This window comes from Narcine bancroftii, chromosome 11 (assembly GCF_036971445.1).
Source record: "Narcine bancroftii isolate sNarBan1 chromosome 11, sNarBan1.hap1, whole genome shotgun sequence".
Classification (NCBI taxonomy): Eukaryota; Metazoa; Chordata; class Chondrichthyes; order Torpediniformes; family Narcinidae; genus Narcine; species Narcine bancroftii.
In genome coordinates this window covers 23831222-23856084 of record NC_091479.1, presented here as the reverse complement: position 1 = coordinate 23856084, position 24863 = coordinate 23831222, and the positions used below count along the sequence as shown (strand labels likewise).

The window sequence follows — 24863 nt, the reverse complement described above, 5'->3', positions numbered from 1 at the left end:
AGTTGACAAGCACATCGTGTGTGCATGAGGCAGCCCTGGTGTAGTTGATATACCAGAGAAAGAGTTGTGGGGGAGGAGTGGGTGTCTTGCTTGTGTAGACTTGGAGCATGGATTGCTCCACAAAGCGGACAAACAGGCAGGCATAGCTGGGACCCATGTGGTACCGATGGCTACTCCTTTGATTTGGAGTAAGTGAGATAAGTTGAAGGATAAGTTATTGAGGGTGAGAACATATTCTGCCAGGCGGAGAAGGATGGTGGTAGAGGGTGACTGGTCGAGTCTTTGGCCCAGAAAGAAGCGAAGTGCTTTCAGACCTTCTGTGTGGGGGATAGAGATATAAAGGGATTGGATATCCATTATGAAGATGAGGCTTTCCAGTTTGAGGAATCTGAAATCGTTGAGAAGTTGGAGGGCATGTGAAGTGTCGTGGATGTAGGTGGGGACGAATTAATGCAGAGTTGTTGACTAATAAGGTAATTTATTACTGAGATACAGAATTCTTTTTTTCTCTTTTTGCCAAAGAGCTTCAGTTTTGGAAGTGGGATAAGATTATTTGATAATAAAATATTACTATATTTTGCTTGATTAGGAATGTGGGGTACTGTGGATGAAACAGTATGATCTGAGTCTAGTGTACTCCGTACTTTTCAATTTTTTAAGGTGTATTATGTACTCAATATTTTTTTTTATTTTTTTATTTTTCACACTATAAACCACATTGACCAAGATACATAGACATTTTTCTTCTTAAATATATACAGTGCCGTTTTTTTCCCCCTTTTTACCCCCTCCCTTCCTTCCCTCCCTCACCCCCTTTCCCATTTAAAGTTCAATCTATAAGATACATTAAGCCCTTTGAACAATGTTGTCACTTAATAAAATAAACAAGAAATTTTACTGAGTCCGTTCTTTTCGTTATCTTCTCCTTCTGTCATTTTAGGTGATAGATGTCCACGGTAGGATTTCTCTATTGTGTTTCATGTATGGCTCCCATATTTGTTCGAATATTGTAATGTTATTTCTTAAATTATATGTTATTTTTTCTAATGGAATACATTTGTTCATTTCTATATACCATTGTTGTATTCTCAAGTTGTCTTCTAATTTCCAGGTTGACATAATACATTTTTTTGCTACAGCTAGGGCTATCATAACAAATCTTTTTTGTGCTCCATCCAAATCGAGTCCAAATTCTTTGTTTCTTATATTACTTAGGAGGAAGATCTCTGGGTTTTTTGGTATATTGCTTTTTGTGATTTTATTTAATATCTGGTTTAGATCTTCCCAAAATTTTTCCACTTTCTCACATGTCCAAATTGCATGAATTGTTGTTCCCGTTTCCTTTTTACAGCAAAAACATCTGTCTGATAGTGTTGGGTCCCATTTATTTAACTTTTGAGGTGTAATGTATAGCCTGTGTATCCAGTTATATTGTATCATACGTAACCTCGTGTTTATTGTATTTCTCATAGTTCCGGAGCATAACTTCTCCCATGTTTCATTCTTTATCTTCATGTTTAGATCTTGTTCCCATTTTTGTTTAGGTTTACTGTTTGTTCTCCTTTTCTTGCAGTTTGATGTACATGTTTGTTACAAATTTTTAAATTATCATTGTGTCTGTAATCACATATTCAAAATTGCTTCCTTCTGGTAACCTCAGACTGTTTCCCAATTTGTCCTTCAAGTAGGTTTTCAGTTGGTAGTATGCAAACATTGTATCGCGAGTTATATTTTATATATATCCTTCATTTGTTCAAAGGATAATAATTTATTTCCTGAAAAACAATTTTCTATTCTTTTGATCCCTTTTCTCTCCCATTCTCTAAAGGAAAGGTTATCTATTGTGAAAGGGATTAGCTGATTTTGCGTCAATATTAGTTTTGGTAGTTGGTAATTTGTTTTATTCCTTTCTACATGAATCTTCTTCCAAATGTTGAGCAGATGATGCAATACTGGTGAATTCCTACGTTGCACCAATTTTTCATCCCATTTATATAGTATATGTTCAGGTATCTTCTCCCCTATTTTATCTAGTTCTACTCTGGTCCAGTCTGGTTTTTCCCTTGTTTGATAAAAATCTGATAGGTATCTTAATTGTGCGGCTCCATAATAATTCTTAAAGTTTGGTAGTTGTAAGCCTCCTTGATTGTTAATTACCATTCTGTTAATTTATCTAGTGCTATCCTCTGTTTCCCCCCTTTCCATAAGAATTTCTTTATTATTTTCTTTAACTCCTTGAAGAATTTCTCTGTTAGGTGTATTGGTAATGACTGAAATAGGTATTGTATCCTTGGGAAAATGTTCATTTTAATACAGTTTATCCTTCCTATCAGTGTTAGTGGTAAGTCTTTCCAATGCTCTAAGTCGTCTTGTAATTTTTTCATTAATGTATGGTAATTGAGTTTATATAGATGGCCGAGGTTTTTATTTAGTTGTATACCTAGGTATCGCATTGCTTGTGTTTGCCATCTAAATGGCGATTCTTTCTTAAACTTTGTGAAATCCGCATTATTCATTGGCATTGCTTCACTTTTATTTGCGTTGATCTTGTACCCCGATACTTCTCCATATTCCTTCAATTTCCTATATAATTCTTTTATTGATATTTCTGGTTCTGTTAAGTATATTATAACATCATCTGCAAATAGACTGATTTTATATCACTTCTCTTTTATTTTTATCCCTCTTATTTTATTTTCTGTTCTTATCAGTTCTGCTTGTGGTTCTATAGCTAACGCGAACAGTGAGGGAGATAGTGGACATCCCTGCCTTGTTGATCTGCTTAAGTTAAATTGTTTTGATATATATCCATTTACTGTCACTTTCTCCAATGGCCCCTTATATAATGCTGTAATCCAATTAATATATTTCCCTGGTAGGCTGAATTTTTGTAGTACTTTGAATAAATAATTCCATTCTACTCTGTCAAAGGCCTTCTCTGCGTCTAAAGCAACCGCTACTGTTGGAGTTTTATTTCCTTCCACTGCATGAATTAAGTTAATAAATTTACAGATATTGTCTGTTGTTCGACTTTTTTTAATGAATCCAGTTTGGTCTAGATTTACTATTTTTGGTACATAGTCGGCCAATCTGTTTGCTAATAGTTTAGCTATTATCTTATAATCTGTGTTAAGTAAAGATATTGGTCTATATGACGCTGGTGCAAGTGGATCTTTCCCTGTCTTTGGTATTACTGTAATTATTGCTGTTTTGCATGAAACTGGTATGCTTTGTGTTTTATCAATCTGGTTGATTACTTCCAGGAGGGGAGGAATTAATAAGTCATTAAATGTTTTATAGAATTCTGTTGGGAATCCATCCTCTCCTGGTGTTTTATTGTTCGGTAGTTTTTTTAATATCTCTTGTAATTCTTCTATTTCAAATGGTTTTATTAATTTATTTTGCTCCTCTGTAATTTCGGTAGTTCAATTTTAGTTAGAAATTCATCTATTTTGTCTTCTTTCCCTTCGTTTTCAGTTTGATATAGTTGCTCGTAGAATTCCCTGAAGTTTTCATTGATCTCCGTTGGATTATATGTAATTTGTTTGTCCTTTTTCCTTAATGCCAATACCATTTTCTTAGCTTGTTCTGTCTTAAGCTGCCACGCTAGAATTTTGTGCGTTTTTTCTCCTAGCTCATAATATTTCTATTTTGTCTTCATTATGTTCTTCTCCACCTTATATGTTTGTAGTGCTTCATATTTTTATTTTTTTATCTGCCAATTCTCTTCTTTTAGTTGTATCTTCCTTTATTGCTAATTCTTTTTCTATATTTGTTATTTCCCTTTCAAACTGTTCTGTTTCCCGATTGTAGTCCTTCTTCATCTTAGTTACATAACTTATTATTTGCCCTCTGATGAACACTTTCATTGCGTCCCATAGTATAAACTTATCTTTCACTGATTCCGTATTTATTTCAAAGTACATTTTAATTTGTCATTCAATGAATTCTCTAAAATCCTGTCTTTTAAGTAGCATGGAGTTTAATCTCCATCTATACATTCTTGGTGGGATGTCCTCTTGCTCTTTTGCCAATAACAGGGGTGAGTGATCCGATAATAGTCTAGCTTTATATTCCATTTTCCTAACTCTCCCTTGAATGTGGGCTGATAACAGGAATAGGTCTATCCTTGAGTATGTTTTATGTCTACCCGAATAATATGAATATTCCTTTTCCTTTGGGTGTTGTTTCCACCATATATCCAAAAGTTGCATTTCTTGCATCGATTTAATTATAAATTTGGTTACTTTGTTCGTTCTGTTAGTTTTTTTTCCAGTTTTATCCATGTTTGAGTCCAAATTAAGGTTAAAATCCCCTCCTATTAGTATGTTCCCTTGCATATCTGCTATCTTCAAAAAGATATCTTGCATAAATTTTTGATCTTCTTCTTTAGGTGAATATACATTGAGTAAATTCCAAAATTCTGAATATATCTGACATTTTATCATTACATATCTCCCTGCTGGATCTATTATTTCCTATTTTGATTGGTACATTTTTATTGATTAATATAGCTACTCCTCTGGCGTTTGAATTATATGATGCTGCTGTTACATGTCCTATCCAATCTCTCTTCAATTTCTTGTGCTCCAATTCAGTTAGATGTGTTTCTTGTACGAATGCTATATCAATTTTTTCTTTTTTCAGAAAATTTAACAGTTTCTTCCTTTTGATTTGGTTATGTATTCCATTAATATTTAAAGTCATATAGTTCAATATAGCATTTCATACTTTGTTTATCTTTCCTTTCCGTTTCCTCATCACCACCTTCCCTTCTTATCCATTTCTGCTTTCTTTTTTTGAATACATTATAAGCCAACATTTCTAAAACATAAAATATTTCCACTATTCTCATATCTAAAATTCCTTTAACCCCAATAGTCCCTCCCCTTTCTGAGTTGCCCTTTGTCCCTTGTCGGGCAACCACATCTCCCCTCTCCATTTGGATTTGCAAATCCACTCGCAAGCGTCAACTGATTTCGCAGTGACTGTAATTCCTGCCCACCCAGCCCCCCCCCAGAAAAGATTTTAATCTTCATATATAATAAAGGTCACTCTCTTAATTCCCTCCTTACTTCCTTTCTTCCCCTTCTTAATTCTTACCTATACTCTTTTTTATATATACACATATATATACATACACACATATACATATATATATATATATATATATTCTTTGGCTTGGCTTCGCGGACGAAGATTTATGCAGGGGGTAAATGTCCACGTCAGCTGCAGGCTCGTTTGTGGCTGACAAGTCCGATGAGGGACAGGCAGACACGGTTGCAGCGGATGCAGGGGAAAATTTGTTGGTTGGGGTTGGGTGTTGGGTTTTTCCTCCTTTGTCTTTTGTCAGTGAGGTGCGGTCTTCTTCAAAGGAGGTTGCTGCCCGCCGAACTGTGAGGCGCCAAGATGCACGGTTTGAGGCGATATCAGCCCACTGGCGGTGGTCAATGTGGCAGGCACCAAGAGATTTCTTTAGGCAGTCCTTGTACCTCTTCTTTGGTGCACCTCGGACACAATGGCCAGTGGAGAGCTCGCCATATAACACGATCTTGGGAAGGTGATGGTCCTCCATTCTGGAGACGTGACCTACCCAGCGCAGTTGGATCTTCAACAGCGTGGATTCGATGCTGTCGGCCTCTGCCATCTCGAGAACTTTGATGTTAGGGATGAAGTCGCTCCAATGAATGTTGAGGATGGAGCGGAGACAACGCTGGTGGAAGCGTTCTAGAAGCCGTAGGTGATGCCGGTAGAGGACCCATGATTCGGAGCCGAACAGGAGTGTGGGTATGACAACGGCTCTGTATACGCTTATCTTTGTGAAGTTTTTCAGTTGGTTGTTTTTCCAGACTCTTTTGTGTAGTCTTCCAAAGGCGCTATTTGCCTTGGCGAGTCTGTTGTCTAACTCGTTGTCGATCCTTGCATCTGATGAAATGGTGCAGCCGAGATAGGTAAACTGGTTGACCATTTTGAGTTTTGTGTGCCTGATGGAGATGTGGGGGGGCTGGTAGTCATGGTGGGGAGCTGGCTGATGGAGGTCCTCAGTTTTCTTCAGGCTGACTTCCAGGTCAAACATTTTGGCAGTTTCCACAAAACAGGACGTCAAGCGCTGAAGAGCTGGCTCTGAATGGCCAACTAAAGCGGCATCGTCTGCAAAGAGTAGTTCACGGACAAGTTGCTCTTGTGTCTTGGTGTGAGCTTGCAGGCGCCTCAGATTGAAGAGACTGCCATCCGTGCGGTACCGGATGTAAACAGCGTCTTCATTGTTGAGGTCTTTCATGGCTTGGTTCAGCATCATGCTGAAGAAGATTGAAAAGAGGGTTGGTGCGAGAACGCAGCCTTGCTTCACGCCATGACATGGTCTTTGCCCTCAGACAGCTCCAAGAAAAGTGCAGAGAACAAAACAAAGGACTCTACATCACCTTTGTTGACCTCACCAAAGCCTTCGACATATATATATATATATATATATATATATATATATATATATATATACCTACATACACACATACATATAGTTTGTTGTCAAAGGCAAAGGAGGAAAAACCCAACACCCAACCCCAACCAACCAATTTTCCCTTGCAACCGCTGCAATCGTGTCTGCCTGTCCCGCATCGGACTGGTCAGCCACAAACGAGCCTGCAGCTGACGTGGACTTTTTACCCCCTCCATAAATCTTCGTCCGCGAAGCCAAGCCAAAGAAGAAACATCTCTTCATCTCTCTGTCTGTTTTGTAGTTGTTCTGCAAATTTTCATGCTTCTTCCGGATCCGAGAATAGTTTGTTTTGCTGCCCCAGAATAACTATTTTAAGTACCGCTGGGTATTTTAACATAAATTTATAACCTTTTTTCCATAGGGTTGTTTTTGCTGCATTGAACTCCTTTCTCTTCTTCAGGAGTTCAAAACTTATATCTGGATAGAAAAAAAATTTTTGACCCTTATGTTCCAGTGTTTTGTCTTCTCTTATTTTTTTCATTGCCTTCTCCAATATATTTTCTCTTGTTGTATATCTTAGGAATTTTACTAGAATGGATCTTGGTTTTTGTTGCGGTTGTGGTTTCGGGGCTAAAGTTCTATGTGCCCTCTCTATTTCCATTTCTTCCAGTAATTCTGGTCTTCCCAGGACCCTGGGGATCCAATCTTTTATAAATTCTCTCATATTCTTGCCTTCTTCATCTTCCTTAAGGCCCACTATCTTTATATTATTTCTTCTATTATAGTTTTCTATTATATCTATCTTCTGAGCTAACAGCTCCTGTGTCTATTTAACTTTTTTATCAGATTCTTCTAATTTCTTTTTTAAGTCATCTACTTCCATTTCTACGGCTGTTTCTCATTCTTCTACCTTGTCTACTCTTTTTCCTATATCTGACATGATCATCTCTAATCTATTCACTTTTTCTTCTGTACTTTTTATTCTTCTTTTTATTTCACTGAATTCTTGTGACTGCCATTCTTTTACTGATTCCATATGTTATTTAAAAAAATATATATCCATGTACTTGCCCTTCCCTTCTTCTTCCATTTCTCTGTGTTCTTCCTCTTCTGAGTCCATTCCGGGATCTGTGTCCTTTACCTCTGTCTCTTCTGGTTTTCTTGTTGGGTTGTTTGTTTTATTTTGTTGGGTATTTTTGGTCTTCTTATTTTATTAGAAGTGTCTTGCTGCTGGTCTTCTTCCTCTGGGTTGGTCATCTGTTGTTTTTTTTGATTTCTTATTTTTACTCTCTTCCTTCTTGTTCTTGTTATTTTCTATGTTTTCCTCTTGCTGTTGTGTTGTAGTTGTCTGTTTCAGCTGTGGAGATCTACTGCTCAGCTGGTCCCCCCTCCCGTCAGTGTTAATTTTGTCTTGCGCATCGCGCACTTTTGTTTGGTTCCGTGAGCCATTTTTGTAGTCACGAGTTCGGGGCTTCGACTGACCTCAGGGAGCGAGCTTCTCTCTCCACGGCGGGTGTACCTTGTAAGGCCTTCACCTTCTTCCGACGTCCTACCTTCTTCTTTTCTTCCCGTTGTTTTTGGTTTTTCTTTCTTCACTGCCATTTTCTCCACACTTTTACTTTCACTTTGTTATGGTTTTTATGCTTGTGCCTTTGTTTTCTCTCTATCTTTTTTTTACTTTTCTGGAGAGGGCTGGAGTTCCCCTACCGGCCACTACTCCATCACGTGACTCCTCCACTCTATATTTTTTGATGTGGAATTTTAACTTCAATAAAAATATTGAAAAATATAGATACATGCACTGGAATGGTGTTGAGCAGCCATTCTCATTTTTTTATTGCCTATGGTCCCCTCAGGACTCTGCACAAATTTATGGGCCCCCTTCTCTGTGAAGCAGTCAAGTTTTGTTGGTTTCTCCTGTACTTTTCTCCTACTGACTACATTAAAGAATATGAACAATATTTTATGATTTCAGTCCATGGCCCACAGGCCTCCGTTGAGAAGAGCTAATTTTGAGGAATATGGGCCAAATGGAGCCAAATAGAACTAGTTCAGTTTGCCATGGATGCGTTGGGATAGAGGGCCTGGTTCTGTGCTGTTGCATCATTGGTTTCTCAACATACAAGTTCATGTTTATCATCTGATTGTAACAGTTCAAACCAATGAAACAGATTTCTCCGCTCCATGGGTCAAAAACAGTGCATGCACACATAAAGACATAACTCACGTAGACAAACGATACATATACAGAGAGCCTATATACTGTACCTGTCTTAAATATATTAAATAAATATTATTAATAAATATGGAGTAATATTTTAACAGTTCAGCAGTCATTCAGCCGTATCGCTGCCCAAAAGAAGACTGATTTAGATGTTAGTTTTGACTGCAAACCATGAATTTGTGGTCGATGGTCATTTGTGCAGTCTGTATATAAAGCTGCTTATCTTTGTGAGGTTTTTCAGTTGGTTGTTTTTCCAGACTCTTTTGTGTAGTCTTCCAAAGGCACTATTTGCCTTGGCGAGTCTGTTGTCTATCTCGTTGTCGATCCTTGCATCTGATGAAATGGTGCAGCCGAGATAGGTAAACTGGTTGACCGTTTTGAGTTTTGTGTGCCCGATGGAGATGTGGGGGGGCTGGTAGTCATGGTGGGGAGCTGGCTGATGGAGGTCCTCAGTTTTCTTCAGGCTGACTTCCAGGCCAAACATTTTGGCAGTTTCCGCAAAACAGGACGTCAAGCGCTGAAGAGCTGGCTCTGAATGGGCAACTAAAGCGGCATCGTCTGCAAAGAGTAGTTCATGGACAAGTTTCTCTTGTGTCTTGGTGTGAGCTTGCAGGCGCCTCAGATTGAAGAGACTGCCATCCGTGCGGTACCGGATGTAAACAGCGCCTTCATTGTTGAGGTCTTTCATGGCTTGGTTCAGCATCATGCTGAAGAAGATTGAAAAGAGGGTTGGTGCGAGAACACAGCCTTGCTTCACGCCATTGTTAATGGAGAAGGGTTCAGAGAGCCGTTGTCATACCCACACTCCTGTTCGGCTCCGAATCATGGGTCCTCTACCGGCATCACCTACGGCTCCTAGAATGCTTCCACCAGCGTTGTCTCCGCTCCATCCTCAACATTCATTGGAGCGCTTTCATCCCTAACGTCGAAGTACTCGAGATGGCAGAGGTCGACAGCATCGAGTCCACGCTGCTGAAGATCCAGCTGCGCTGGTTGGGTCACGTCTCCAGAATGGAGGACCATCGCCTTCCCAAGATCGTGTTATATGGCGAGCTCTCCACTGGCCACCGTGACAGAGGTGCACCAAAGAAAAGGTACAAGGACTGCCTAAAGAAATCTCTTGGTGCCTGCCACATTGACCACCGCCAGTGGGCTGATATCGCCTCAAACCGTGCACCTTGGCGCCTCACAGTTTGGCGGGCAGCAACCTCATTTGAAGAAGACCGCAGAGCCCACCTCACTGACAAAAGGCAAAGGAGGAAAAACCCAACACCCAACCCCAACCAACCAATTTTCTCCTGCAACCGCTGCAACCGTGTCTGCCTGTCCCGCATCGGACTTGTCAGCCACCAACGAGCCTGCAGCTGACGTGGACATTTACCCCCTGCATAAATCTTCGTCCGCGAAGCCAAGCCAAAGAAGAAAGATATAAAGCTGCCCACTTGCCTTTGTATCCTTCCAGACATCAGATTCATGCCATCGAAGTTAACTTGGTCTCAAAAAGTATGAAGAATATCCAAATCGCTCTCTCTGAAATGTGTTTCCTGTTTGGGAATAAACCAGATTAGAATTTGCAGTGTTTAGGACATTGTGCTTTTTCTGCCATTGCCAAAAGTTTTATTATCTGGTAATGTTTACATTTGTGTGAGTGCACATGGGTGAAAGGACACTGTTGATCCAAGTACTACAATTCCCTCCACAGGTGCCAAGAAAGAAGGTGCTGCTGGTTTTTTCAAAGGAGTTGGCAAAGGTCTAGTTGGAGTGGTTGCACGGCCAACGGGAGGGATCGTTGACATGGCAAGCAGCACTTTCCAGGGTATTAAAAAGTAAGATTTACTTCACTGAATTCATCAGTGTTGCATTGAAGCAACAGGCCCAGCTAAGCCTGCTCCATCATCAGGCAACAAGATCATGACCGATCAGCTCCTCTTACCCTCCTGTTCCCCAAACCACTTTCAAGATTCCTTTATTGTAATTAAATAATGCAGAAAATGTAATATTACACAAAATTTCCTTCTGCCTGCTGTAAGGCAAAGAGTCATCGATTGTATTTCATGCACCCCTCACCGTCTGAGAGAAGGAGAAGGAAAAGGGAGTCCTTCAGAGACACCAAGTGTCTGTGGATTCCTCTCCAGCGTCCCCAGTCTCTGCAACCATACAGGCCCCCGTTCGATCCAGCGGCATCCCAAGCTCCCTTTCCCGAGCTGCAACATGATCAGATAGCATTCAGCGCCCGAGGCCCTTTGGGGGACCTTCTTGCTCTCAGCACCCTCACCTTTAAGTTGCTGATCACCTGGAGCCTGTGTGGGTCCTTCAGCTGCTGAGCCCCTCGCTGGTCCACTGCAATGGTCACCATCCTATAGGGTCATCTCCTCTGCTTCTCTTTGTCACTGGGGGATGTTCTCCCTATTTCTGGTGCCCTGCGCCGGCCCACTGCTCCCCCTGGAGTCTGCAACACCTCATGACTACTGCCAAACATAGGGGTCACATTTTGGGCATGGATATCACAGTTGCAGGATTTTAATTAAATGCACCTTCAGTTCCTTTAACAAGCCTTTTAGAGCCTGTATGGAACTGCTGACAATAGGTCTGGGCAGTTGAACCCTGCAGAGCAGTGCTGTGCCTCCGCTCTAGTTGCCCTGGGATCACACCAGCGGTAGAGCTGCCATTGCTCTGAATATGAATTAATATTAGGAGTCATCCTCTTGACCCCCTTGCACCATTCCCTCATATATTTGTGTCTTGCCACAGAGCCATTCTCCCTTGTGCCTCTCTACCTCCTCTTTCAAAGACTCCACATACCCCACCCTTCAAGGAAAACGGTTTCATAGACTTCGGACTGAAGATAATAATCAGTCTTAACTCTGTCTTAAATTGAGGGTAACTATTTTTAAGCAGTGGACCCATCGTTTTAGAACATGAGGCTAGTTAACAAGATGGATGAGAGCCCATGGAATGTTGAAAGGTCTGGACAGAGTAGATGTGACAAAGTTGTTTTACACGGTAGGGAAGTCTACGACAAGAGGGCAGGACTGAAGGGCACCCATTTGAAACAGCAAAGCAGAGGAATTTCTTTAGCCAGAGAGTGGTGAGCCTCTGGAATTTGCTGCCATGGGCAGCTGTGGAGGCCAAGTTGTTGGGAGTATTACAGGCAGAGACTGCTAAGTATCTCAATAGTCAGATTATAGGGGGAAGCCAGGGGAGTGGGGCTGAGCAGAAGAATGGATCAGTTTATGATGGAATGGTGGAGGTCTCTGGGGTGAATGGCCTTCTAAATTTTATGATCTTACTTTCTCTCTAAGGGGAAGTGTCCTCTCCATATCTACCCTATTGAAACCCCTCATGGCCTTCATTTAAGCCTTCACTCAGTCTTCTACATTCCAGGAGATTCAAGATTGGCTTGAGCAACCTTTCCTCATTAGACAACTCATCTCTTCCAGGTATTAGTCTTCTCTAAAGTGGTTCCAGCACATCAGCATTCTTAACTAAGGAGATCAATGCTGTTCACAGTACTGTAGATATGCATCCAACGCATTATCCTCCACAATTTCCGTCACCTCCCACATGATATCGCCACTGACACATCTGTCCCCCTCCCACATCTGTAAGGACTGTTCTCTCCATGACTTCCTCGTTCACTCATCCTTTCCCATTTTCTCCTTTGGAACCTGCCCCTGTGACTGCCACACTTCCACCCTCACCACCATTCAGGGCCCCAAATAGTCCTTCCAAGTGGCTAAACGTGGACATTCCAGAAATGGCACTACAGCCCAAGGGCTACACCCTCCATTGCGCTGACCAAACACCGGTGTCTGAAAAAACCAGGAGACGGCGTTTATGTCATCATCAATTCATCATGGTGCTCAGATGTGACGCTCCCCCGACCTGGAACATTTGGCGATCAAGTGTCGCCCATTCTACCTGCCAAGGGAGTTCACCGCCATCATCCTGGTCGCAATGTCCATTCCGCCCCAGGCTAATATCAGGCTGGCACTGGAGGGACTAAACACTGTGATAAACAGCTACGAGACAGCACATCAGATGCCTTCCTTATCATTGTGGAGGACTTCAATCAGGCCAAGCTGAAGAAATCTCTGACAAACTACCATCAACAGGTCACGTGCAAAACCAGGAGAACCAACACTCTCAACCTCTGCTGAACCACCATGAAGAATGCCTACCGAGCCATACCACGACTGCACTTCAGCAAGTCTGATCACCTGACTGTACTTCTACTCCCAGTGTACAAGCAGAGACTGAGGACCCCAGCATCAGAGATAAAGACGGGAAAAGTATGGTTGAGGGAGGTGGAGGAGCATTTGCAGGACTGCTTTGAATCGGTGGGCTGGTCCATATTCAAAAACTATCCATAGACTTGAATGAATATGCAGCAGGGTGTTACCAACTTCAAGACCTGTGTGGATGAGACTGTGCCCACGCACATACCGGGTGTTCCCCAGCTAGAAGCCCTGGATGAATCTGAGAATTCACAACCTTCTGAGGGCGAGAACAAGGGCGTTTAAGGCCGGGGATCAGGATCTTTACAAGAAGTCCAAGTACAACCTGCAGAAGGCCATCTCTGAAGGACAACATCAGAACATCATTCAAGAGGGCTAACCCTCGCAAGATGTCAGGCCCTGACAGCGTACCTGGCAGGGTACTGAAAATCTGCACCAACCACCTAGCTGAAGTGTTTCCAGATATTTTCAACCCCTCATTGTTGCAGTCAGAGGTTCCCACCAGCTTCAAAAGGGCATCAATCATCCCGATGCCCAAGAAGTGTAGGGTGGTCTGCCTCAATGTCTACCACCTAGTAGCACTAACTTCTACTTTAATGAAATGCTTTGAGAGGCTGGTCATGGCCAGAATTAACACGTACCTAAGCAAGGATCCAGACCCTCTGTAATTCACCTATCGTCACAATCAGTCCACAGCCCATTCAGTATCACTAGTTCTCCACTCAGCTCTGGGTCACCTCGAAAACAGCAATTCATACATATAGCTGCTCTTCATCAACTACAGCTCGGCCTTCAATACCATTATTCCCTCAGTGCTGGTCAAGAATCTACAAACTCTAGCCCTTTTTATCCTACTCATTGGCTTTCTCGTTGGAAGACCACAGTCAGTATGAATTGGAAATAACGTCTCCTCCTCACTGATCATCAACACAGGATGTGCGCTTAGCCCCCTGCTCTACTCGTTATACACCTGATCATGTGTGGGCAGGCAGAGTTCCAGTGTCATCTACAAGTTTGCTGATGAAGCCACAGTTGTCGGCAGAATCACAAACGGCAATGGGGAAGCGTCCAGGAGGGAGATAGATCAGCTCATTGAATGGTGTAACAACAACAAACTTACGCTCCACGTCAGCAACACCAAGGAGATGATTGTGGACTTCAGGAGGAAGTCGGGGGAACATGGCCCAGTCCACATCAAGGGCTCAGTAGTGGAGAGGGTCAAGAACTTCATATTTCTGGGTGTCAACATCTCCGAGGATCTGTCCTGGAGCCTCCATTTTGAAGCAATCACAAAGAAGGCTTGCCAGCGGCTATACTTTGTGAGGTGCCTGAAGAGATTTGATAGGTCACTGAAGAGTCGTAAACCTCTACAGGTGGACCATGGAGAGCATTCTGGCTGGTTGCATCACTGCCTGGTATGTAGGGCAAGAATAAACTCCAGAGGATTGTTAACTCGACCTACGACATCGCAGGAACCAGACTTCACTCCATCGAGGACATCTACATGCGATGATGTCTTAAAAAAGCAGCCTCTATCGTCAAAGATCCCCACCACCCAGGGCATGCCCCTTTTACTCTGATACCATCAGGGAAAAGGTACAGGAGTCTGAAGACAAGCACTCAGCGGCGAAAGGTCAGCTGCTTCCCCTCTGCCATCAGATTCCTGAATGATCTATGAACCAAAGACACTGCCTTACTTTTCCTGCACTATTTTTATTTATCATAATGTTATAAGATGGTTATAATATGAATGTTTACACTGTGACGCTGCCACAAAACCACCGAATTTCATGACTTGTTCATGACAATAAATCCTGATTCTGAAGCAATGCTTTATTTGTGTAACCACAGAATTCATCTACTGAATCCCATGCACCCGTTGTGGCCTTTTCTACATCGGAGAGACTAGATACAGACTGGGAGATCGCTTCACTGAGCACCTTCCCTCTGTCCACATCAGTGACAGGGATCTCCCAATAACCAATCATTTCAATTCTCCAGAACCAATATGGCCTCATGCATTGCCAAACCAAGGAGGAACAGCACCTAATATTCTGTCTGGACACTCTCCAACGGATGACATCATCATCAACTTCTCTGGTTTCTGCTAGACCACTCGCTATTTTCTCTCTCTCCTCCCTATCTCTCTATCTCCTTTCTGCTTTCCACCCCTTTCCCTCTCCATTCACAGCCATCGCCCCTCCCCCTGTCTGCTGGAGTGCTCGCCTTCCTTTATCCACCTATCACCTACTGCCTGTGGCCCTGTGCCCCTTCCCTCACAATTTAATTTGGCTCATACCATGATGAAGGTCTCAGGCCCAAAACATTGGTTATTTAGCTTCATCTTTGTATATAAAGTATGCTGTTTTTATTTTAATCATGGTGTCTGCAGACTTTGGTATTTTACTACATGGTCTCATTAATGCCCGCTGAGATTTACACTCCCTATTTTGAATGCTAATCCCCCGCAATAAATGATAACAGTCTGTTAGATTTTCTGATTACTTGCAGTTCACTCTGAGTGAACCAAGTTCGAGAACAACAAGATCCTTCTGTACCTCACAGCTCTGAAACTGTCACCATTTAGATAAAATGCTCCTATTATATTTTGTTTACTAAACAGGTACTTTCATATTTTCACAGATTATATTCTTGTTATTGGATCTTTTCCCATCAGCCTTCCTCCTTTTGTAGCATCCTCATACCTTCTTCACAACTTAGTTTTCTACCTATCTTTGTTTCATGAGAAAACATAACCAAAACAATTTGAGAGACTTGATTCAAGTCATTGTTAGAAGTTATAAAAGGTTGCTGACCAGTTATATTCCTGTGGAACACACCAGTTAATCTTCCCAACCATTAAAAAAAAACTTAGCCAACTAATCTTGGACTCGCGCCACTTTGCAACTTCCTACATAATGAGCATTTATTTTCCACAACAGTCTTTGACACAGTATCTTATCAGTTTCCCTCTGGAGGTTTAATTGTAAAACATCCACATGTTCCTCTTTACCACTGCAAGTTATTTCTGAAAAGTGCCCTGAAAGGCTGTCTGTCGTTGGTTTCCTATTTGAATTTTCCCAAATACATAGCAGTTCTAATTACTGCAGAAGACCATCTGAGATCACAACAGGATCATCTGAGGTCATGGGCCAAGAGATAGCAGGTGGAATTTAAGATGGATACGTTTCAGGTGCCGCAGGTCGGTAAGTTAAAACGGGGCAGTGCCAAATGGCAGGGCCAGCATTCCCGGTACATCTGTGAAACACAAGACTCTTCAGACGCAGTGATTATTGTAAAAAACAATGCTTGAAAATCTCAGCAGGTCCAACAGCGTACTTTATTTAGAAAAGGTAAGTAACATTTAGACAGCAACATGAATTTGTAAGATTTCAAGGGATATTGGCCAATGCAGTCTCATTGGACAAACTCAAGTATTCAAAATTACCCCATTGTGCATTGAATCTTGGATGTTGTCACCCAGTGTACATTTGTGAGAAATAAAACATCAATTATGACAAAGGATGTTTTAAATTCTAATGAATAATGATCCAATGAAAACACTCAGATTTGGTTACATCAAAATGTTATTGCTCTCAGTAGCTTTTAACAGACATGCTCTTTAAGTGGATTGTGAGTTCAAAGATGTTATCAGAAGCTGGATAACAAATGAAAGCTAACGATTGTTTCGTTCAATAGGGTGGCAGAATCAACGGAAGATGTAAGTAAACTCCGCCCCCCTCGATATATTCATGAAGATGGGATTATCAGGCCGTATAATCGAAGAGAATCTGATGGATACCAGCTGTTTGAGGTATGTTAAGTTGCTGATCATGGGAAAGCAAAAAATGGAATGGCTAACTTGTTTGGGATAAATGAAATCAAAGCTCTCAAAAACAGAAAAGCTGCAACTCACAATTTGTACAGTCATCACATCCTGGCTTTCAAAGCAGAAAAGTGAAGCGCGTGGCATTGACTAATTTGAGTGCATTGATTGTTTGTTCTGAGCTCCTCCTCTCTGAGCCGGTCTGTCCCATTCAAGGCTCAATGCTGAGCCAGTCTGTCCTGTTCCGGGCTCTGCTCTCTGAGCCGGTCTGCCCCGTTCCGGACCCTGCTCTCTGAGCCAGTCTGTCCTGTTCCGGGCTCTGCTCTCTGAGTTGGTCTGTCCCGTTCTGAGCTCTGCTCTCTGAGATGGTCTGTCCCATTCCAGGCTGTACTGTCTGAGCCGGTCTGTCCCATTCTGGGCTCCTCCCTCTGAGCCAGCCAGACTGTCATGATCCAGGCTCCTCTCTCTGAGCTGGTCTGTCCCATTCCACGCTCCACTCTCTGAACTGGTCTCTCCTGTTCCAGGCTCTGCACTGAACCGATCTCTCCAGAGCCAATCTGTCCTGTCCCAGGTTCCGCTCTCTGAGCCGGTCTGTCCGGTTCCAGACTTCTCCCTCTGAGCTGGTCTGTTCGGTTTCAGGCTCAGTTCTTTGAACCGGTCTGCCCCGCTCTGCACTGAACCGATCTCTCCAGAGCCAATCTGTCCTGTCCCAGGTTCCGCTCTCTGAGCCGGTCTGTCCGGTTCCAGACTTCTCCCTCTGAGCTGGTCTGTTCAGTTTCAGGCTCCGTTCTTTGAACCGGTCTGCCCCGCTCCATGCTTTGCTCTCTGAACAGGTCTGTCCAATGCCGATCTGTCCCATGCCAGGATCTGCTCTCTGAACCGGTCTGTCTTGTCCAGGGCTCTGCTCCCTAAGCCAGTCTATCCAGTTCTGTGCTCCACTCTCTGCGCTGGGTCTCTTCCTGCCTCAAGAGATCTTCCTGTGTGCCATGCACTTTGATAGCTGCCATGGAATGGGAAGGTATCGTTAAATGTTCAACATTGCCAAAAACTGGCACCTCTCTTATTTTCACATGTAACCTCTTGTGCTTTGCTGCGCTGGTGTCCCCTAAATCACAGGACTGTTGCGTTCCTAGAACACAGTCTACTCTATCACAGTTTTCCATATTGCAAAGCTGCGGCATCTGCGCATTATTTGTGAAATACAAGTTGAGAAAGAGATTATGTTAATGTACTTAATTTTTAATCACACACCTTTCATAAAGGTTAAATTTATTTTGTATATCAAATTTTATATTGTGTAATCTTGAATTTCTGTAACTCTAATAGCCATGATGTGAGGTTTTCCTGTAATGAGCTTTATTTGCTCATGTTTTATGTTATTTTTGCCATAGTTGTTAGATTTTTGCTATGTACTGTTTACTGATCACAAGTGCTCCCAGTTTCCAATTTCCTGAATTCGACCACTATTGTCTTATTTGTAAACGGTCAGCTCAAGTCACCTTGGCCAATCTAAACTTTTCGCCTGCACATTACCAATATCCAACCACTCCCTGCATGCTCACATGCCTGTTCAAATCCAGCTTAAACGTAGCTATTATTTCTGCTCTACAACATCCCCTGGAGCTTTCCAACCACCTGCCGGTCTCTCTATAAAAAATATTTGCCTCATAAATCTCCTTTAAATTTTCCCCCTCTCTGTTTAAACATTCCCTCGAGTATTGCACATTTCCAAACAGAGAAAAAGATTGTGACTGCCTGCCTTATCTCTTCCCCTCAGTATATTTTATATTTCTATTGGAACTTCTCTCAGCCTTAGACACTCCAACAAAAATAATCCAGGTTTGTTCAATCTCTCCTTAGAGCTAATTCTCTCGTAACCAGGCAACAGCCTCGTAAATCTCGTCTCCATATCCTTTCTGTCATGTAGTGAACGGGCAATATTCCAAATGTAGCCTTACCAGAGTTTTATGTAGCTTCAAAATTACTTGCCAACTTGTATAACATTAAAGGCAAGCTCCCTCGACCATTCTTTCCCCTAGTGTTGCTACATTTGGAGAGTTGTGGACTTGTGCCACAAGATCCTTTGTGTATCAGTGCTAAATAAATAAAGTGCAAGAAATCGAACATTATATATCGTACAATTTTTTTTATAATTTAAAAATGGGATCACCACAATTTTTCTTCATTTTTACATCCAAAACATTGTTATTTTGAGGATTCAAGCTCCTCCATAACTGATGATAAAACTACAGAAGATAACCATAGTGACCTTGCAATTGTCCATAACAGGTGGTGATACTTCTTAGACATCTGAATATTTCTAAATAAAAGCCCAATAATGTTTTACCATTATTGACCCCATGACCCATCTTCTTGTAAAGCCTTCCAAAACTCATAGGCCTATCTCGGGTATGGCAGGTGGAGCACCACTGTCCTTGCCTTACCCACCCAATATCGGAGTCCCTTGCCTAATGATGAGTCTCCATCCCAGAGGGTGCAGGGCTGCGCTGCCAGGGCACAATCGCCGCTCTGGGCCATGAGCATCGGTCCACTTCGGGACCGTTCCAGCACGCAAGCAGCACCTGGCGGTGGCTCAATGCAGGATTAATGGGAAAAATGGCTGTCTTTCCTACCCATAATCCCCCATACAGCTGGAACCATTCTGCCAGCGTCAGCCTGGTTCCAGCTGCGTGGGGGATTATGGGTAGGGAAGGTGGCCATTTTCCCCACTGAGCCGCTGGCACTGATGAGCGGCCCAGTGAGGTGCTGAAGGCCAGGCAGCCCAGCCACCAGCTGACGGCTCCGCCAGCCATGTGCTGACAGCCCTGCCGCCGCCCGCCCGCTGACATCCCCGCTGGCCAACCTGTGACAGTACCTGATCAACTACTCATATCACATGTCGGGTGGCACAGTTGATGCGGAGGGGGCACACCGTCAGCACTTGCCCTGGGGTGCTAGACCACTGCCAAGACCTCTGAGGGTTTTTCAAAATACCTACCCAAGAGTCACTCACAAGGATTGTGTCATTGTTAAAGGCAAGGACAAGTAGAACAAAATCCTCACCATCGCTTTCCAAGAACATAAGCTGTCCATAAATTATGTTACAGAAAATGAGGAACAGTGGGTCACCTACCTTACAGCCCCAAGGTAGGAATGGGTGTGGTCTTGTCAGTGTTTTTTTCGGTAATAGTCAATGAGCCTGTATATGGATCAGCACCAAGATTCACAGAACAAGCACCAGCTTCCTTTCTTTCCAAAGAACTCATAATGACTCAAAACTGTGGCCAGGTCAATAAAATCAACCACTTACAGGCAACACCCAAGGTCAGAATTGAACCTGGGTCTCTGGCACCATGAGGCAGAGGCTCTGCTGTACTCCTGTGTCATTTTGAATATTCTTAAGACAGTGTTTGATGGATAAGCTTGGGGCTGAAAGGTTACTGTGGGTATATGGGAGCTGAGGTTGCATTCAGATGAGATGTGATCTTATTTAATGATGCTGTAGACCTGAGTGCCCTCTTAATTTGAATGTTTGTAATTTGCACTTGACTCACATCCAATTCCCTGGAAAATAAACAGGAAAGTGCTGGAGAACCTCAGCAGCTCGCACAGCATTGTGTGAGCCCTTCCTCACCTGCCTGCTTTCTGCTCATACCTTGATGAAAGGCTTAAGCCCTTTGCCTCCCTGACCTGCTGAGCTTCTCCAGCACCCTGGAGCATGGAGTAAAGCCTGTCATCCTCCAGGATAGAATTATCAAACGGTTCACTGGATCTTCATTCTCTCTGGCTCTCTCCCACACCCCTCCCCACCTCAACAAACTAATGAAAGAAACTAAAGCTGCCCACAGTACTTTTGGTACGGGCTCACCATGGCCTGTGTGCTTGCAGCAAGCTGTCCCTGCTGTTGTACTCGAATTCTCTCACGATGAAGGCCACATACCAGTTGCCTTCTTAATTCCTGAGGCACCATCAGTGCACAAGAAACCCAAATTGTCTCGAACCTCCCCTTTCCCCAATTTAGTGCCTTCCAGATAATCTTTCTCCGCCTACTTCCTCAACCTGTCCAGATCACACTGGGGCTCCTCTACATCATCTTTGAGACTCGTCTTCTTCCCCAGCTTGGTGTCACCCACACACTTGAAGGTACCACATTTAATTCCCTCCTCCAAATTGAAAGCTGAATAGCTGGGATGGTGCCATTGATTGCTTGGTATCACTGACCAGTCAGAGCAAGACCCTTTTATTCCCACTCTTTCTTTGCCCTCAATCCTGTGTGCTTTAATTTTGCCTGCTAATTTCTGACCTAAACCCTGACTGAAAATTCAAACGCAGCAAAACTTCTGGTATCCAGCACTTATGGGGATTGGTAAATGACAGATAAGTGAATTTTCTGATTGAGATTTTTTTTTCTTTTTCTTTGGCTTGGCTTCGCGGACGAAGATTTATGGAGGGGTAATGTCCACGTCAGCTGCAAGCTCGTTTGTGGCTGACAAGTCCGATGCGGGACAGGCAGACACGGTTGCAGGGGAAAATTGGTTGGTTGGGGTTGGGTGTTGGGTTTTTCCTCCTTTGTCTTTTGTCAGTGAGGTGGGCTCTGCAGTCTTCTTCAAAGGAGGTTGCTGCTCACCGAACTGTGAGGCGCCAAGATGCACGGTTTGAGGTGATATCAGCCCACTGGCGGTGGTCAATGTGGCAGGCACCAAGAGCTTTCTTTAGGCAGTCCTTGTACCTCTTCTTTGGTGCACCTCTGTCATGGTGGCCAGTGGAGAGCTTGCCATATAACACGATCTTGGGAAGGCGATGGTCCTCCATTCTGGAGACGTGACCTACCCAGCGCAGTTGGATCTTCAGCAGCGTGGACTCGATGCTGTCGGCCTCTGCCATCTCGAGTACTTCGATGTTAGGGATGAAGTCGCTCCAATGAATGTTGAGGATGGAGCGGAGACAATGCTGGTGGAAGTGTTCTAGGAGCCGTAGGTGATGCCAGTAGAGGACCCATGATTCGGAGCTGAACAGGAGTGTGGATATGACAACGGCTCTGTATACGCTAATCTTTGTGAGGTTTTTCAGTTGGTTGTTTTTCCAGACTCTTTTGTGTAGTCTTCCAAAGGTGCTATTTGCCTTGGCGAGTCTGTTGTCTATCTTGTTGTCGATCCTTGCATCCGATGAAATGGTGCAGCTGAGATAGGTAAACTGGTTGACCGTTTTGAGTTTTGTGTGCCCGATGGAGATGTGGGGGGGCTGGTAGTCATGGTGGGGAGCTGGCTGATGGCTGGCTTTGTTGCATAATGGGCGAATTAATGGTGAGGCGCACTAATTTTAAACTTCTGGATTTTTTACCTATTTATTTTCCGTAATTATTTTTTTGCCAGTTGTTTTAGGCTGCCTGTTGCTTGAATTCCGGATAACAGGGATTTTACTGTACTCTACTCCCTCATCTATGGTTTGTTACATCCCAAAGACATTCTTGCGCATTTGTTGAGCATGCTTTTCCTTCCACAAATCAAAGTTGACTTTGCCAAGTCATTTCACTCTGTTTCTACACCTTCTCTCTGTATTATTGCATTTTTCCCATATCAAGGTTAAACCGGACCAGCATTTCCTGTTTTCTCTCTAACTTCTGTTTTAAAGATTGGGGTTACATTTGCTGCTCTCCAAACCATTCGAATGATTCCAGAGTCTGTTGGAAAATGATCACCAATGCATTCACTATTTACAGGGACTATTCCTTAAGTACACTGACCAGAAATGATCAGGGCCTGTGATATTTTGGATTTTAGTCTGTTCTTTGTTTCTGCACTAACTCTAATTCCTCTCTCTCCATACACCTTGTGTTCCCCAACATTTTAATGAAGCTATTTTCATCCTTTGTGAAGATATCAAGGTATAAATTACATTGATTTTTCTGTTCCATATCATAAATTCCTATCTTGGAATGTTCTGGCCTAAAACATTGAGCATTTTTCTCCTACTGATTCTGCTCGAGCGGGAAGGATAGGAACATAGGAGCAGGAGTCGGCCATCCAGCCCATTGAGCCTACTCCTCCACTCATGGCTGATCTGATGATAGCTTTATCTCCACCTACCTGTCTTTTCCCTCATATCATTTAATTCCCCTACTATGTAAAAATCGACCAACCTTGTCGTAAATAATATATTTTACTGAGGCTGCCTCCACTGCTTCAATGGGCAGTGAGTTCCATAGTTTCACCACCCTCTGGGCAAAGCAGTTCCTCCTCATCTCTGCCCTAAATCTACTCCCCTCTTTCTCGTGTCTTCCACCAATGGAAACAGCTTATTCGTGATTTTATGTTTCTGTACGATCCCCTCTCATTCTTCTAAATTCCAGCAAGTCCGGTCCCAGACGACTCAATCTCCCCTCATCGGCCAATCCCCTCCAGCAGATTTCTTTTTGGTCTCTGACGCCAACAGCTGCAGTCTCTCGTGTGTCTCCATCAATTCCATGTTTCTATCTATTTTTAGGGATTTTTTGTTCTCACCAATTTTGTTTTTGTCATCAAATATCTTTAGAACTTTTACCGTCCATTTTTATGTTCACTGCAAATTGCACTCATGCACTTGTTCTCATTTTCCCTATTCAGCATAATCGTTCTGAATTCAAAACTGTGGCCTGCTCATCAGGCTTGCTCCCCTGGCCCTTTTCATATTTTCCCTCTTTGAAAGTAATACTATTCTGAACTTTTGAAATGCTTGATTGCCTCCCTTCTTTTGTTTATGTGCAAGGCAGGAAGAAATAATTGCACTTCATCCATGTGTTCTTAAACTGCTCTCGATCTATGATACCTATCTCCATATCTTCATAAATACAATGTGGCTCTTGTATTTAAGACAAGATACATTTTTAATTTTTCAAATTTACCCAGTAACAGGCCATTTCGCCCCACAAGTTCGTGCTGCCCAATTTACACCCAATTAACTTTAAAAACCCCTGTACGTTTCGAACGGTGGGAGGAAGTCCCCGGGGAAAACCCACGCAGACACGGGGAGAACGTATCAACACCTTACAGACAGCGTGGGATTTGAACCCCGGTCCCAATTGCTGGCATTGTAAAGGCATTGTGCTAATCATGCCCCCCCCTGCCAATATGGAATTCTGATTAAAAAGTCTCTCAAAATTAAAATTCATGTTATGTAGTACAGTTTGAACCCAAGGATGATGATTGATATTTAACATGTGGACATGAGCATTTTGTTAGGCCAATCTGGAATATTCCATTGCCCTGTGGACAAGTTACTGTAATGCTAAATACCTCAATTGCTTTATGTATGTTGACTTTGTTGCTAAGTCCACGTATAACCTGTTTGATTAAATAATACTAAACCATGTCATGGCTGACGAATTGTAGATCATACTTCCTGCTCTGTCTGCCTCGAACACAAACCTCTTCTGATTTACCAGGGTTCCCTACATATTAGATTTATTGTTATTTCAGTCTTGCCAAAAATTGTGGAATGCAAAAAGCTCTTTGCATTCTAATATAGCAAAATACTAACACTTTTCCCTTCTCTCTTTAAACATGCAGCAAGGAATGGATTGAACTTGCAATTCTCAAATTCCTTTATGCTTTTCATCACCTGCTTATTTTCACATCTTAGCACCAAATGTAAATGCAGTACATTTAGATTTGTTATAGAAATCTGTTGGATCAATCATACATTTACAGTATCAGATCTCACCTTGAATCATTTGCACATTGGATATCAAATGAATCTGTTGTCTCACCAGTAAACATACCGATTGTAAATGCTTCTGTGATGTTATTATACCAACAGTTCGGCTCATGATTTTTTAGGCTGTTTGTTTTTCAAAACTTACTTATTTCCTCTGCAACTGCATGAATAATATCTACCACCAGTATTTAAGATAAATATGAATTATGTTACAATTGTGTTTCTATATTTTCCATTCTTGTCCTCAATTTGTTCGATCTATTGTGAAATATCTTATTTTGCGAATTATGTTACAATTGTGTTTCTATATTTTCCATTCTTGACCTCAATTTGTTCGATCTATTGTGAAATATCTTATTTTGCTGATCATGAACTAAAGCTGAATGATATAGCATGGACTTTGGCCATTTGTATTGATTCTATCTTCCAGCTCCGAGTCCATAGCCT

General features: G+C 42.5%; 1 protein-coding gene across 5 annotated transcripts in view; it reads left to right on the top strand.

Annotated features, from left to right (window-relative positions):
• vps13c (vacuolar protein sorting 13 homolog C) overlaps nt 1-24863 on the top strand; it is a 425868-nt gene that overhangs the window by 355551 nt on the left and 45454 nt on the right. For 3 of the 5 annotated variants that reach the window (XM_069902927.1, XM_069902926.1, XM_069902930.1), the window contains 2 exons: nt 10363-10486; nt 16598-16712. In XM_069902927.1, coding sequence (XP_069759028.1) covers nt 10363-10486; nt 16598-16712 — 239 coding nt within the window. Of the gene's footprint in view, nt 1-10362; nt 10487-11962; nt 12101-16597; nt 16713-24863 lie in introns of those variants that run through there. The other 2 variants (XR_011346402.1, XM_069902928.1) reach the window with 2 other exon arrangements.